This window comes from Scyliorhinus torazame, chromosome 21 (assembly GCF_047496885.1).
Source record: "Scyliorhinus torazame isolate Kashiwa2021f chromosome 21, sScyTor2.1, whole genome shotgun sequence".
Lineage (NCBI taxonomy): Eukaryota > Metazoa > Chordata > Chondrichthyes > Carcharhiniformes > Scyliorhinidae > Scyliorhinus > Scyliorhinus torazame.
The window spans coordinates 96,922,207-96,939,180 of NC_092727.1; the positions used below are offsets into that span (position 1 = coordinate 96,922,207).

General features: G+C 45.9%; 1 protein-coding gene across 1 annotated transcript; it reads right to left on the reverse strand.

Annotated features, from left to right (window-relative positions):
• Positions 1-2,475: 2,475 nt before the first annotated feature.
• Positions 2,476-12,810, reverse strand: LOC140398426 (cytochrome c oxidase subunit NDUFA4-like). Its single transcript, XM_072487102.1, has 4 exons — positions 12,633-12,810; positions 9,649-9,737; positions 8,257-8,317; positions 2,476-2,686 (listed from the first exon to the last, which is right to left on the reverse strand). Exons 1-4 carry the CDS (start codon positions 12,672-12,674, stop codon positions 2,630-2,632), a joined length of 249 nt encoding a protein of 82 aa, XP_072343203.1. The 5' UTR covers positions 12,675-12,810; the 3' UTR covers positions 2,476-2,629.
• Between the last annotated feature and the right edge of the window lie 4,164 nt (positions 12,811-16,974).

Here is a 16,974-nt window from a genome sequence, read left to right on the forward strand (position 1 = left end):
CTCAGTTTCCAGTTATGATAAGCATGGCATACTGATCCCCAAAGCTAACCACAATTAGATTCATATCCTGCACTCCATCTCATATTTATGTTGATGAGGCTAGCTAGCAAAGTTACAAATTAAAACCACATTCATATAGGAAATGTGCATCAGGACTTACTACAGATAGCTCACTTCAAATAATTCTACATAAAATAAATTCAAGGACCAATTAACATATTGGACCTATGTCACTGTACCATCAGCTATCAAAGACTGCAAAGAATTTTGCAACAGCTACTTTTATTCTACATTTTCACAATTGTAAAGATCATGGCAAGAACCACAGAACCTCCAATGGTGCAGGAGGCCATTCAGCCCATCGAGTCTGCACCAACCCACTGAAAGAGCACCCTACCCAAGCCCACTCCCCAATCCTATCCCCATAACCTCACCTAACCCGCACATCTTTGGACTTTGGGAGTTAACCCATGCAGGCATGGGGAGAATGTGCAAACTCCAGTCACTCAAGGCTGGAATCGAACCCGGGTCACTGGCACAATGAGGCAACTGTGCTAATCACTGTGCCATCCCATTTCACATTTTTAATATATTTAAATAAGTTTAAACTAGCAAAGCAGCACTTAGTAGGTTATATAGTTCTGACATTTTAGGATTTTAGATACAGCATGCGGAGTTTAACTTAGAATATCTGATCCATTGGAAACTTCTTTCAGTCTAGGAACAGTATATTCTATTTCTCTTGGCAAGTCAACATAGGATCTATAGATTTTTCCTTGTAGCAGAGTATTATGGCCAGTTCTAGGCATCACACTTTAAGAACAGGAAAGCATTAGAGTACAGAAAATAATGCAATGTTCCAAGGATGAGGAACTGATGTATGACGATGAACTGGAGAAGTTAGAACTGATTCTCCTCGAAGGGAAGGTGGAGAGATTTGAAATAGGTATTCAAAAATCATATGGGGCAGCCGGGTCTCGAACCAGCTATCCTTGTCCCGAGGTGACCCCCACGGCCCTAATCATGAGGAGTCTGGACAGATAGGAAGAAACTGCTCCCACTCCCGGTGTCCCTTGTTTTTTTCTTTGTTATTTGCTATTTTAGTGTCTGTATTTGGACAATTAATGGGACCTATGCCTTTAAAATGAACGATGAACTGCACCTTTAATTCGAGCGGCTGCTAAACAGATTGGCTTAAGACCTCAGACAAGGCAGGTTAGAAAGAGCTGTTTAAAATTCAGATTAGCAGATTCAAGGGATCAGTAATGGCACATCTTGATGGACGTGGCTGTCAGCCAATGGAATGTTTCAAATTGCCAGGCCTCATCAATGGCCCCAGCTGATTGGCCGTGTGTGACTGTTTGCTTTTACTTTTGTTTTGGTCAGAAGTTGGACCTCCGATCTCTCTCATCTAATGGATTATTTCTCAAGATCCAAAATAAAGACCTTTCTCTCTTCACAGCCAGACTGAACTGCAAGGAAATCCAGTCCAGCACTAGCTGCTGGCAGGATCAGTTGTTTTAAAAACTGTTTTTAAAATTTTATGCAGGGAACTCTGTTCTCATCTCAGTGAGGCTGTTAATCATTCTGGTAGAGTTGTTTCCAACAGGCCCGAGGCAGATCCTTTGCATGAAGGCCCAGGTTAATAAAAGTTAGTGACTACCTCGAGGAAATCCTATAGCCTGGGAGATCTGACTGAATGTTTCTGACAGAAGATGCGCGTTAGCAATCCAGCCGTGGTCCCTAATCCAAGGAGAGCCTGCTGTAACAACCTTGACATCGGAAGCAAGGACACTCCTCTTTCATTTCACATTTTAATTCCTATTATATTTTTATCCTTCCCCCTCCGTCGGTCTGTCTTGTGTGTTTGGGTAGAGGGTGGGATGGTAAAAAGGGGGAATAGATTAGCTGGCTGTTAGTTTGTTACAATTACTGGATGTTTCATCTCCATTTCGGTTATAAATAAACAGTTGTGTTTAACTTACAAATCTGGTACCTGTAAGGAGTCCAGGGCCAAAGGCCTCAAAAATTGTCAAATTATTGGTTAATTCACTTGGGACTCCGGGGGCTGGGATTGACCACAGACTCGCCCAGGGTGACATGGCATCCGAGAGGGGGGGGCGGTAGGGCATAAGTTTAAAGCATTTCGTAAAAGAAACACACAGAAAACGTCTTCATGCAGTGAGTGGTTAAGGTCTGGACTGGACTGCCAGAGTGTGCTGGATACAGGTCAACTGAAACATTTAAAAGGGTGTTAAGACTATTATTTGAAAAAGGAAGAATGTGTAGAGTTACAGGGAGAGGAGCATTAAGTGAACTGCATATTGCTCTACTTACTTCTGATTAACACCAGGATTTGTTATTTTATAATGTCAGTCAGAAAATTTTGATTTAATACTTCACAAGAACTCAGCCAAGGTGAACTTGTATTTTTGCTAACTGCAGATAAGACCCACATACAACAGGCAAACAAAATAGGGAATGTATCCAGATTTATTTACATCAATGTTTCACATATACACACAAATCAGGTACACTCAATAGATTACAGTAATAACAGAGGCCTCATTGTGCGTCGAGCTTTAAGGCCCAATAAAGCCACCTGGACAAGATGGTCTGCCTTCAACATTTAGAAGTCTGGTCGATTCTTCTTCAGCTTACTGTAGTCCATGCTCACAGCAAAGAACTAAAAAGGAAAACAAAGATCATCAAGGGGACCTTTACACAAATTCAGTTTAAAAATGGAAAAGCTTTTCCAACAAGTAACAAATGCAAGACTGGCATTTGTTTAAAAGAGAATTTTTCCAAGTGCCAGTGTGCAATAAATCTGTTTAAAAGATTGTCTCCACTGGAGGAATGAAAATTAAAACTGCATTATTCCACAATAAACCAACTGCATGCAACCAAAAACATAACTCAGTTTGGTAAAGTGAACAACCATAGTTAGGGTTACCTCCAATGTCACTATTTTAAAAGAAAACAACACTATCCATTAAATTTCTGCTGATCCAGGAGCACAAAGTTAGCAGTTAATTACTTCATATGTATTTTAAATGTCAATAGAGTTCTGTGTTGTTATGGGTAAGTACATTTGCTTCTAGAGAGGGATTTTGGGGGGGGGGGGGGGGGGGGGGGGGGGGGGGGGAGGAGAAGAGAGAGAGGGGGGGGGGCGCAGGAGAGAGAGGGGGGGGCAGGAGAGAGAGGGGGGAGGGGGAGGAGAAGGAGAGAGAGGGGGAGGGGGAGGAGAAGGAGAGAGAGGGGGGAGGGGGAGGAGAAGAAGAGAGAGGGGGGAGGGGGAGGAGAAGGAGAGAGAGGGGGAGGGGGAGGAGAAGGAGAGAGAGGGGGGAGGGGGAGGAGAAGGAGAGAGAGCGTGGAGAGACAGGCGGGGCGAGGAGAGAGCGTGGAGAGACAGGCGGGGCGAGGAGAGAGCGTGGAGAGACAGGCGGGGCGAGGAGAGAGCGTGGAGAGACAGGCGGGGCGAGGAGAGAGCGTGGAGAGACAGGCGGGGCGAGGAGAGAGCGTGGAGAGACAGGCGGGGCGAGGAGAGAGCGTGGAGAGACAGGCGGGGCGAGGAGAGAGCGTGGAGAGACAGGCGGGGCGAGGAGAGAGCGTGGAGAGACAGGCGGGGCGAGGAGAGAGCGTGGAGAGACAGGCGGGGCGAGAGAGCGTGGAGAGACAGGCGGGGCGAGAGAGCGTGGAGAGACAGGCGGGGTGAGGAGAGAGCGTGGAGAGACAGGCGGGGCGAGGAGAGAGCGTGGAGAGACAGGCGGGGCGAGGAGAGAGCGTGGAGAGACAGGCGGGGCAAGGAGAGAGCGTGGAGACAGGCGGGGCGAGGAGAGAGCGTGGAGACAGGCGGGGCGAGGAGAGAGCGTGGAGAGACAGGCGGGGCGAGGAGAGAGCGTGGAGAGACAGGCGGGGCGAGGAGAGAGCGTGGAGAGACAGGCGGGGCGAGGAGAGAGCGTGGAGAGACAGGCGGGGCGAGGAGAGAGCGTGGAGAGACAGGCGGGGCGAGGAGAGAGCGTGGAGAGACAGGCGGGGCGAGGAGAGAGCGTGGAGAGACAGGCGGGGCGAGGAGAGAGCGTGGAGAGACAGGCGGGGCGAGGAGAGAGCGTGGAGAGACAGGCGGGGCGAGGAGAGAACGTGGAGAGAAGAGGGGCGAGGAGAGAGCATGGAGAGAAGAGGGGCGAGGAGAGAGCGTGGAGAGAAGAGGGGCGAGGAGAGAGCGTGGAGAGAAGAGGGGCGAGGAGAGAGCGTGGAGAGAAGAGGGGCGAGGAGAGAGCGTGGAGAGAGCGTGGAGAGAAGAGGGGCGAGGAGAGAGCGTGGAGAGAGCGTGGAGAGAAGAGGGGCGAGGACGTGGAGAGAAGAGGGGCGAGGGGGGTGGGCGTGGAGGGCGGGCGTGGAGAGAGGGGGAAAATGAGAAGATTTACCAGGATGTTGACTGGTATGGAGGGAAGATCTTATGAGGACAGACTGAGGGACTTGAGGCTGTTTTCGTTAGAGAGAAGATTAAGACGTGACTTAATAGAGGCATACAAGATGATCAGAGGATTAGATAGGGTGGACAGTGAGAGCCTTTTTCCTCGTATGGTGATGGCTGGCATGAGGGGACAGAGCTTTAAATTGAGGGCAGATAGATATAGGACAGATGTCAGAGGTAAGTTCTTTACTCAGAGTAGTAAGGGCGTGGAATGCCCTGCCTGCAACAGTAGTGGACTCGCCAATATTAAGGGCATTTAAATGGCCATTGGATAAACATATGGATGATAATGGAATAGTGTAGATGGGCTTTAGATTGGTTTCACAGATCGGCGCAACATCGAGGACCGAAGGGCCTGTACTGCACTGTAATGTTCTAGTGTAACTGGTCTGATTAGTAAGTTTGCAGACGACACAAAGGTTGGTGGAATTACGGATAGCGATGAGGACTGTCAGTGGATACAGCAGGATTTTGATTGTTTGGAGACTTGGGCGGAGAGATGGCAGATGGAGTTTAATCTGGACAAATGTGAGGTCATGCATTTTGGAAGGTCTAATGCAGGTAGGGAATATACAGTGAATGGTTGAACCCTCAAGAGTATTGACAGTCAGAGATCAAGGTGTACAGGTTCACAAGTCACTGAAAGGGGCACCACAGGTGGAGAAGGTAGTCAAGAAGGCATAAGGCATGTTTACCTTCATTGGCCGGGGCATTGAGTATAAGAATTGGCAAGTCATGTTGCAGCTGTATAGAACCTTAGTTAGGCCACACTTGGAGTATAGTGTTCAATTCTGGTCGCCACACTACCAGAAGGATGTGGAGGCTTTAGAGAGGGTGCAGAAGAGATTTACCAGGATGTTGCCTGGGATGGAGGGCATTAGCTATGAGGAGCGTTTGAATAAACTCGGTTTGTTCTCACTGGAACGACGGAGGTTGAGGGGCGACCTGATAAGAGGTCTACAAAATTATGAGGGACATCGACAGAGTGGATAGTTAGAGGTTTTTTCCCCCAGGGTAGAAGGGTCAATTACTAGGGGACATAGGTTTAAGGTGCGAGGGGCAAGGTTTAGAGGAGTTGTACGAGGCAAGTTTTTTTTTTTTTTTTTTTTTTTTTTTTTTTTTTTACACAAAGGGTAGTGGGTGCCTGGAACGCGCTGCCGGAGGAGGTGGTGGAAGCAGGGACGATTGTGACATTTAAGGGGCATCTTGACAAATACATGAATAGGATGGGAATAGAGGGATATGGACCCAGGAAGTGTAGAAGATTTTAGTTTCAACGGGCAGCATGGCCGGCACGGGCTTGGAGGGCCTGTTCCTGTGCTGTACTTTTCTTTGTTCTGAATTGTGACGTTTTAACCCCTTGTCTTCTAGTCATCTAGATATATAACAGCCAACGGTAATCTTATTTTCAGATCAAGGGGGCAAAGTTTCCAAATAAGGAATCGCCCACTGAAGAGAAAGAATTTCCTAGAGGGTTGCTAATCTTTGGAATTCTCTGCCACGGAAAGCAATGGAGGCTCAGACATTGAGAACATCCAAGGCTTGAGGGCCCAAATGCCCGACTCCTGCTCCTATTTTTTAAGTTTGGTTACATTTTGTACTGTACATAAGTTTAATGATCTATGTATAGGGATCGCTAAGGTTCGTTAGTCATAGAGTCAGATGTTTACAGCATGAAAACAGGCCCTGCCGTCCAGTTTTAAACCACTAAGTTGGTCCCAACTGTCCGCATTTGGCACATTTAGAAAGTACTTTCTAGCTTTAAGGTTTAAAGTGAATGGTCTCACATTTGCCTCTATTGAAATCAATGTTACAGTTTTGTCCATTCACTTAATCTTTTAAAACCTCTAATGCCACGCATCAATCTACACTTGCAATGACACTTATATGTAGCTTCAAGAAATAAACAAGCTATGGGCTGCAGGTGGGGGGGGGGGGGGGGGGGGGAAGAGAGAGAGAGGAGCAGTGGACATTCTAGAATATTTCAATCATGCTTGTAAAAAAAAAAAAAGGTATTTATAGAACAATTCAAATTCACGGTAGCTCCCTGGGAAAATGAAATCAATCCCATTTTATACTGGATTTCAGCTCACTGGAAGTACATTCCACAATTTTTAATGCAATACATGGACCCATGGATTCAAGGTGAAAGACAAATAAATGAAGCCCTCTCACAGCAATAAAATCATAGTCCTCAATACCGGGGCACCGCAAGGCCGTGTGCTTAGCCCCCTACTATACTCCTCATACACACAACTGTGGGGCAAAATTCAACTCCAATTCCATCTACAAGTTTTCTTGAGGGTCGGATTTCAAACAGCGATGAGTCAGAATACAGGAGGGATTATAGAGAACATAGTGGCATGGTGCAATGACAACAATCTCTCCCTCAATGTCAGCAAAACTAAGGAGCTGGTCATCAACTTCAGGAAGCGAAGTGTCGTACACACCCCTGTCTGCAGCAATGCTGCCGTGATGGAGATGGCGGACAACTTCAAATTCCTGTGCGTAAACATCACCAGCAATCTGTGTTGTTCTACCCACGTCGACACTACGACCACAAAAGCACAACATCACCTATTCTTCCTCAGGAAATTAAGGAAATTCAGCATGTCCATATTGACCCTTAGCAATTTTGACAGATGTATCATAGAAAGCATCCTATCGGGCTGCATCACAGCTTGATATGGCAACTGCTTAGCCCAAGACCGTAAGAAACTGCAGAGAGTAGTGAACAAAGCCCAGTCCATCAGACGAACCCACCTCCCATCCATTGACTCGGTCTACACCTCCGCCTGCCTTGGGAAAGTCAGGAGCATCACCAAAGACTCCTCCCACCCAGGCTATTCTCTCTTCCAACCTCTTCCATTGGGCAGAAGATACAAAAGTCTGAGAAAACGCATCAACTGCTTCAAAAACAGCTTCTTAACTGCTCCTAAATGGCCCTTTTATAGACTGATCTCTCTACGCAGCTGCTCTACTGTTGTAGCACTATATTGTTATGGGCCAGGGTTTAGAGAACTCCAAAGTGTATCATGGAGATCACCGGACGACGACTTTTACTAGATGTGGTATGGGGAGCACATAGCCCACTCTAAGGTGTGGTGCAGCAGAAATCTAAAAGTATTTTTTAAAGCAAAACAATGTTTATTCTATGAACTCGGTTAACCTTTTTAAAACATAGTGAACATCTTAGCAACCATCAATTCAAATACAACCCCCCACAGAATACAACACTCTGAAGTAATCCTTAAACTTTCCTTTTAACATCCATAAGATAAAAGCCCTTTTTACAGAAGCACATCAGGTTTAAATTCTCTACAGAGAGCAGTTATCACTTCAAATTCACCCAAATGATCTAGAGATAGTCTTGAGATGGCAGAGAGATCAAAATTACACCTTCTTTGGCTGGCTGTAGCTGCAACACTAAAACGAAACTAAAAAACACAATCACACCCAAACTTTTCCTCAAAGCAAAACTAAAAAGCAGAGTCAGAGCTCAGCTCCACCCACACTCTGACATTACTGCAGCCACTTGAGCAGACAAACATTTATTAAAGTGACAGTCCCATGACAATATTCAGTATGCTTCACCCGATGTCTATGTATTTACATTGTGTATTTATCATATGTCCTATGTTTTTCATGAATGGGGTGATCTGCCTGGACTGCATGGAGAACAACACTTTTCACTGTACCTCAGTACACATGACAATAAATCAAATTCTAAATGAACTCTTCGTGGTTATGGAGCATAAGCTCGAAATATTACACATTACCTTGTACTGATGATTGGGTGCTATATCATTCCATGGTTCAGGGTTGTTTTTGCGATTCCAGCTACATGGGCAAAAACGCAATTGCATAGTTAGCAATTAAAGAAAAACATGACACTAATTGAGGGTTCATGAAATAAAAATGCTCTTTGGCAAACTGCTGGTTAAAAGCTCGAATGTTCTATAACTCTGAAAACAAAAATTTGGAGAGAGCATATTAAAATCAATAATCCTTAAGAACTTCTCTTTTCTGAAAGAAAAGCAAGTGTTTAGGAACACATCTGGATTAGCTGTGCTGACTATTGCTTTTTTCCAAAAATCAAAACCACTTCTACCCAATACGTCTGCAGTGTTGCTGGAATCCCACTCAGGAAAATTTGGATTTTAATCTCATTTGCACATCTTTTTAGCGGTGAGCAAAAAATACAAGTTACAACAAATAGGAACATTACAAAACAAAATCAGCCATATATGGAGATATTAGGTCAGATAATCAAATAATTGGCCAAAGGAGGAGTTTTTAAGGGGTGTCTAAGGTAGAGACAAGTGAAGTAGAGGAGTGTAGAGAGGAAACTCCAGAGCGCAGGCCCAAGTTAACTGAAGACACAATCCCAATGGTGGAGCAATTAAAATCAGGATTGCTCAAGATGCCTGGCGTAGATACCTCAAAGGGGATGTGAGGCTAGAAGATTACAGGACTAGGGAGGGATTTGAAAACAAGGATAAGAATTATCAAAATCAAGATAATGCTTGACTGGAAGCTATTGTAGGTTTGCAAAGACAGAACTGACAGATGAACAAGACTTGCTGCAAGTTAAGACACAGGTAACAATGTTTTGGGTGACCTCAAGTTTACAGAGTAGAACGTGGGAGACCAGCCAAGAGTGCATTGGAATAGTGAAGTCCAAAAGGTAACAAAAAGCATGAGGGAGGGTTTCCGGAGATGAACGGAGACAGATGCGAAGCAGTTGGAAATAGACAGGCAGTCTTAGCATAAACAAGTCAGAAATCCATCAAGGGGTCAACCAAGACATCAAGGTGTGAACAGACTGGTTTAATCTCAGAGTGTTGCATCAAGCATCCAGATTTTAATCGCTCCACCGTTATTGGCCACTCCTTCAGCTGCCTAGGTGCAAAGTTCAAATTCCCAATCTGTACCTCTCCACCTTCCTTTCGACTCTGTGATCAAGCTTATGACATGGTTACTGCAACCAACATATTGTATTACATTTTAATTCAGGCTCCTATTGAGTCACATCGACTGTGTCCAAAACTGGCATGCAATGGTGAAAATAGCAAGACAAATAAATATACTGGTTAAGGGCGGGTTAAATAAGATTAATCTACTTGCGATTTAGTAGAAAAGTATAAAGTTACAGCTCAATTGCCACACACCTTACATCAGGGTTACAGAGAGCAAGCCGCAGGAGGTACATGGTTGCTCCAATACTTCCAGCTCCAATGATGACAAACAATGGAATTAACTGGAAAGAAGAAAATATGGATTGTCTACAGTAGTGCACTCTCAAATAGAACCAATGCAATCGTCAGAGCAAACTTTGGCTGTAGAATGAGCTCAAACTTAAAGCTGGTAATGGTCAGTGAATACCTGCAGAAGTTTAGTTGTTGGGGCATCTACCTGCAGGTAGCTTGACTGTAACAGTAAGATTGCCAAATACTTTCACTCTCCAGGAATCCATTAAATCCAAAATAAGTAGCATAACCAATAAGCTTAACTAAACAATGCTCAAGTATTAAGACTGCTATGGGTAGTAAATAAATTTGATGATCTCCAAGCATCATCACAAAGTCACCAAGTGCTGCCTAAATGTTTACTTGGTTTAGTGCTTTTTTCTAAATAAAAGCGGTGTCCTAGTGCAGGAAATGTTTAAATTTACTATTTTAATTATGAATTTTCTATATTATGCCCATTGTAAGCAAAGCATTTATCAAATGCTGAATGTTCCAGTTTTAATGGATAACAATTTGGACTGACTTAAGTTGTTCCATGCAAGCTAAATAAAACAGAAATATTAACAATTTGTACAAACATTCCTAACTTATGCAGGATGAACCTCAGGGAAGGGAAACAAAGGCTCTTAAATAGTTCATAAAGCAGCCTTGAGAATGTGCTCAGCATTTAAATGTCAGGTTGGTCACCATGATATAGGCACACCATCAGTACATATGGATTCCATCCTCACTGCATTTGTATCTGCCAAGCAGAATTATGTAACATGCATCCCTATTGCTTGAGTTACGTTATCCGTACGCAATTAGCTCTCAACCACACATCCAAAGCAGCATGCAAAATGATTCATTCCAGGATTACAACAGAAATCTCAAATAAACATTAGAATGGGACATCCATTCATATCCCCGGCTTCCCAAAACAGCCCTGAATTGTTCCGTGCTCTTGCAGACTCAAAGGCAGAGAAGCCATAAGACATAGGAGCAGATTTAGGCACGTGGCCCATCGGGTCTGCTCCGCCATTCAATCATGGCTGATATGTTTCAGACCAGGGGTGAAAGTTCTCTCAAGAGCAACTTAAGAGGATCAGTAAAGACTGAGGAAAAGGGGGGAAATGCCTCAATCAACTTTTTGATGTTCAATTTTGTTTGCTTTAACCTGTATTGTATGGTCAAATGCTTTGCAAAACTTGGGTTCAACTGAGGTTTTATTTGGGCGAGAACAAACCAACATTACTGAAGTCAGCAAATTTACTTTTGAGGTCAGAAGTCAGTTAGAGAAAACACAGCCAAATGAATGTCAGCATCAATGCAAATAAACACTAATGCACACAAATCTCAAGAGGCCAATAAGCATGTGAACATCAATTCAATTATAACCTATTGAGATACTATCCATAATTGCTACTGAATAAAATGAAAGTTGTGGTTAGAACTCATGCCAAAATAAATGATTGAAAAAAGCTGTCGTCACTGCAGTCCTCGTGAGGGGCAGGATGCAGCAACACAATGGCTGGTTTAGCCCAGTGGGCTAGACAGCTGGTTTGTAATGCAGAAAAGGCCAGCAGCATGGGTCCAATTCCTGTACCACTTACCCAAACAAGTGATTAGGGGCTTTTCACAATAACTTCATACTTGTGACAATAAAAGAGTATTATTACTATGGCTTCTGCAGGATTTGGAAGCTCCAGAATACTGTAGCCCAAAGTTACACCCTACCCCCAAACACACACAGCACCTCTCAAACCCACAATAAAATATGCAGTTTCTTCAGGGTACAGACAGGCCTCCCCCATCACTGAAATTAAGACTAAAATTGGAAGCCCACCGAGGATATACAAAGTTTAGTCCAAAAAAAAATGCTGGGAGGAATTTTAAAACCTTCTTTTCAATTATCTTGCCCAGGAAGACAAAAGTGAATTATGAAGCCTAGTGGCAAAAATAGGAAAAAGGAGCTGCTGTCGTTACTTCCTGTGTTAGAATAGCAATGATCTTATTATGCAGCTTGATTTGGTGAAAGTGGTGGCCCACTTAATGCCCAAATTTCTGAAATGGAGATAAATGGGGCAGCACAGTGGTCAGCACTTCTGCCTCACAGCGTGAGGGACCCAGGGTCAATTCAGAGTTTGGGTGACTGTGGGGAGTTTGCACTTTCTTCCTGTGTCTGCGTGGGTTTCTTCTGGGCGCTCCGATTTCCTCCCCCAGTCCAACGGTTAGATGGAGTGGACACTAAATTACCCTTAGTGTGCAGAGAGATGTGCAGATTGGGTGGGACTATGGGATTACAGGGATAAGGTGGGGTGAGTGGGCCTCGGTAGGGTGCTCTTTCAGAGGGTCAGTGCAGACTCATCATATATTATCATAGAATTTACAGTGCAGAAGGAGGCCATTCGGCCCATCGAGTCTGCACCAGCTCTTGGAAAGAGCACCCTACCCAAGGTCAACACCTCCACCCTATCCCCATAACCCAGTAACCCCACCCAACACTAAGGGCAATTTATCATGGCCAATCCACCTAACCTGCACATCTTTGGACTGTGGGAGGACACCGGAGCACCTGGAGGAAACCCACGCACACACGGGGAGGATGTGCAGACTCCGCACAGACAGTGACCCAAGCCGGAAGTGAACCTGGGACCCTGGAGCTGTGAAGCAATTGTGCTAGCCACAAGGCTACCGTTGATGGGCCGAATGGCCTCCTTCCTCGCTCCAGGTGTTCTATTAAATGGATTTAAAGACGTTCTTGGGTCTTATATCGTTAAGCAAAAAAAAAAAATACATTGGGATTGAAGACAGGTTAGCGCGTCCTCCAGAGCCTCGCTGCAAAGGGCCGCCTCCGCCACAAGCTCCGGAGCCGGGAGGTTGGGCGGGACGAGGCGCCGCGGCTCCCTCCCGAGCGCCATACTCACGCCCTTGTGGCTCTTGGCATGTCGGAACATCAACCCCAACATGATGGCGATTGGTGCTGCTCCTCGTGCTCGCTCCGTCCCAACCGCTCTGGCTCAGCGCGTCCCTCCAAAGTCACCTCGAGGGGGGGGGGGGGGGGGTCCTGCCCATCAGAGCAGCCCGCACACGCGCCTGAACAAAGAAAAAACAACCCCTTGACGGCAGCCCGCGCGCAGAAGCACTCGCGCTTTATGAACCAAACAAATACATCGTCAATAGTTCCGATTAAATCTGAATTCCGTTTTCATTCCGGTTATGAAAACCTGGCGAGCGACTTCGGTACCTAAATCCTGAGAAGCCCCCCCAGTCTTCTCCACAAACAGGGACTGTCATGTGACCCGAGTCGTTGGAACCAATAAATGGATATGTCCCCGATAATAATAATCTTTATTGTCACAAATATCATAGAATTTACAAAGCAGAAGGAGGCCATTCAGCCCATCGAGTCTGCACCAGCTCTTGGAAAGAGCACCCTACCCAAGGTCAACACCGCCACCCTATCCCCATAACCCAGTAACCCCACCCAACACTAAGGGCAATTTTGGACATTAAGGGCAATTGATCATGGCCAATCCACCTAACCGGCACATCTTTGGACTGTGGGAGGAAACCGGAGCACCCGGAGGAAACCCACGCACACACGGGGAGGATGTGCAGACTCCGCACAGACAGTGACCCAAGCCAGAATCGAACCTGGGACCCTGGAGCTGTGAAGCAATCGTGCTATCCACAAGGCTACCGTGCTGCCCTTACATTAGGCTTACATTAACACGGCAATGAAGGGCAGCAGGCTAGCACAGTGGTTAACACTGTTGCCTCACGGCGCCGAGGTCCCAGGTTCAATCCCGGCTCTGGGTCACTGTCCATGTGGAGTTTGCACATTCTCCCCGTGTCAACGTGGGTTTCACCCCCACAACCCAAAGATGTGCAGACTAGGTGGATTGGCCATGCTAAATTGCCCCTTAATTGGAAAAAAATGATTGGGTACTCTAAATTTATGTTTAGAACACACTGCAATGAAGGTACGGTGAACATCCCCTAGTCACCACACTCCGGCGCCTGTTCGGGTACATGGAGGGAGAATTCAGAATGTCCAAATTACCTGACAGCACATCTTTCGCGACTTGTGGGAGGAAACCGGAGCACCCGGAGGAAACCCACGCAGGGAGAGCTTGCAGACTCTGACTGCACAGACAGTCACCCAAGCCAGGAATTGAACCTGGCGCAGTGAAGCAACAGCGCTAATCACTGTGCTACTGTGCCGCCCTGAGGACAGGGAGTCAGTCCGCATTAGTTTACACACTTGAAAATTAGAGGATATGCAGCCATAAACTTCCTTACAGTGTTTTGTGGGTTATTGCACACAGGATGGTGTAAAGAAAGACTTGTATTTGTGTAGTGCCTTACACGACATGAGGACATCCTATAGAGTGCGACAGCAGGCTGGTGCAAGGCCAGGAATACTGCACACACATGGGGCTGGATTCTCCGTCAGGATGCTCTGTTTATCCGGCAGCGCGGGGATTTCCCGATAGTGTGGGGCTGCCCCACAACGGGAAACCCTATTGACCAGCCGGCAGAACGGAGCAACCCGCCGGTGTACTGAACCTGAAATCTGGTGTGGCGAGACGGAGAATCCAGCCCATGGTGTCCACCTTACTGTTGCTCTCTTTGGTGTTGTCTCTTAATTTGGCTCAAGAGTCACCAGGTATCTTTCGACACCACCACAAGGTTCAAAACCGAGTACTGATCAAAGACTCGATACACCAGTTAGTAAGTGCAAAAGCAATGCTCATTTATTTACACACAGTCAAATCTATTCTTGCATAGAACTCGACAACCTAAACTATCACTATTACTAAAAGCCTATACTTAGCTTCGGGTGCCCAGTCAGTCAGAGGAACAATGGCCGCTGCTTGGTTCTGAGGCTGCTGGGTTGAGCTGTTTACAGGATAGCAACTAGGAGCGTCTATCTCGTAGCGTGCGTTGACTTGAAACTTACTTGGTCTGGTGTAGCTGCTAGGCAGGTCTCTCCTCGCTGAGACCCAAGGCCAAGAAGAAGGATTCTTTCTTGGGGAATACATTTTATACCCAAAAGGGCTTTGCGCGCTTTTGGGCAGGCCTTGAACTTGGCCTCAATTAATTGGGCCTTTCCCAATCATTCTTATCGATCTTCCTCCAATAGAGGGGTGGGTTCCCTGGTTGCTGGGCATGTTCTAGGTGGCCGTTGGTTTGCTTTGTTTGAGTCTCCTCTGGCGCCGGGGTGTCTGCCTTAACATTGTTTATCTAAATGTTTCTCTTTTGTCCCTGGAAATGGCTCATTAGTATGTAGATGGCTTAGCAGTTTCTGTCCTGTCCGAGAGCCAAGGCTCTAATCAACAGACAGACCTTGCACCTGCTTGTTTCTCAGTATTGTCCAATTTTCCCTGCATTCTTTGCAAGTGTCCATTTTGTAATTGGGACGTGGCCATCCCAAATGGCTACACTCCCTCCTTGTGATCCTCAACGTGAAGCGTGAAGGATCACATTACTACGTCGTCTTCATCCTCTGACAAAACGGGGCACCCATACTTAGGCTCTACACTGTCCTATCCTATGCAACACAATTTTACCTAAACCATTTAAAATACATTCATTATCATAAAACTCTACGGGGAGCTATGACATTAACACATGCATTACAGAAAAATAAAAAAACTGGAACCTCTAACTATTCTCAATAAACTATCCTTATTCAAACAATCCAAAAATAATCTATACATCTTAACCTGTACAAAGTAGCAGCACACAAATTTCTCTGGCCTGGCAGTCAGACACAGAGGTTTACATCTCTTTATTCCACAGAATACATAAAGAAGAATGGATGCTCTTTAATCCATCCCAATGGGTTCGGGGGTCTGGTGAAATCCAAAAATGGGGGACCTAAACCTGTACATCGGGGTGCGAGAGCGATATGCTCTCTTTCGCCATTTCCTAACTCTAAAGGTTTGCACGACACTGCAAAGTATCGCCAGCACTAAGAGTGCTTCGACTACATATGAGAGTGAGTACCAGGTGATAAACCTATCACACCAGGTCGGGGTATTGCTAGCTGTCGCGAGGCTAGTTATCTCGGGGTTCCGTGTATTGCAGGGGTGGGAATCATTTACGGTTTGTGTGGTAGGGGTCAGGTGAGTAGCGTCCGCGCGCAACTGAAGGGATAAGATCCGCTAAGATCCATGTGAACACGAAGGCTGTCTTCATCTTTGTCGGCCTACTTCTTTGTCTTCCTCTGGGGTTCCTGAAGTTCCGGAGTTCTGTGAACACAAGCATAATTTCTGTTATTATCTTGTTTAAGATCTCGTATGGCTGTCTGTCTGTCCTTTATTGCCAATTTCCCTTTATAATGGTCACCATCTGTGACTCCCTCATTTTTTTTAAACCAAATGTTTGGACAAGACATCTAAGAAAAATACTGCCATACTGCGAGCCGTCTCGCAGCCTGTGTGATTTACCATCCCAGTGTTTGAGGATGTAAATAGCATACGGAAGCAACCTAGGGTTGCCAAAACCAAGCAAAAGAATTTTGAACGTAACGAGCCAAGATGGGGTGCGTATGGGCCGTGGTGGGTAAGAAATGGGTGGAATCGCCGGGTAGGACGGTGATCAATGCCATTTGTGCTCTACCGAGCATAGTTGACCAGAGGGAGGGGGGGTCCTCAGGCAGGGCGGGGACCAATGCCATTTCTCCACTGCCTGAGCAACCGGCAAGAATGGGTAAGAATGTGATCGGCGTGGGTAGCTATGAGTCGTGTTCTGTCGACAAACTAGTTCCTCGGACTGGTTGTCTGGCGACAAACTTGTACCTTTAAACTGGTTTCTGTTGACAAACTAGTTCCTCTGAACTATTGTCTGGGGACAAACTTGTTCCTCTAACAGGCATTGGGCGTCAAAGGAGTGGTGACGTGGGGCTGTGAAAACCTTTGAGTTTACGAACAACACTTAACGTTAACACTAACGAACAAACATACAACGAAAATGGTGCAGGTTCCATCAGAAAGGACACCGTATCTCTCCAGTGGTTCCTTTTTTTTCATCATTTGGACACCTCACTGCTCAATAGCGAACAGGGTTGCAAAGGGATTCTTTTGGTGGGAGTCAGACTCTATGTCATCATCTTCTCCCGGCTGCCAAACTCTTGACTGTAGTAACCGTGCTAAAGCTGCTTGGGTCGAGTTGGGGTCCATCTCATCATTCCGGATGAGCCTGAACGAATTGTCTCGGTGCCAGAATCGTGTGTCGAGGTTGGAGCTACGAGTTTTCAAT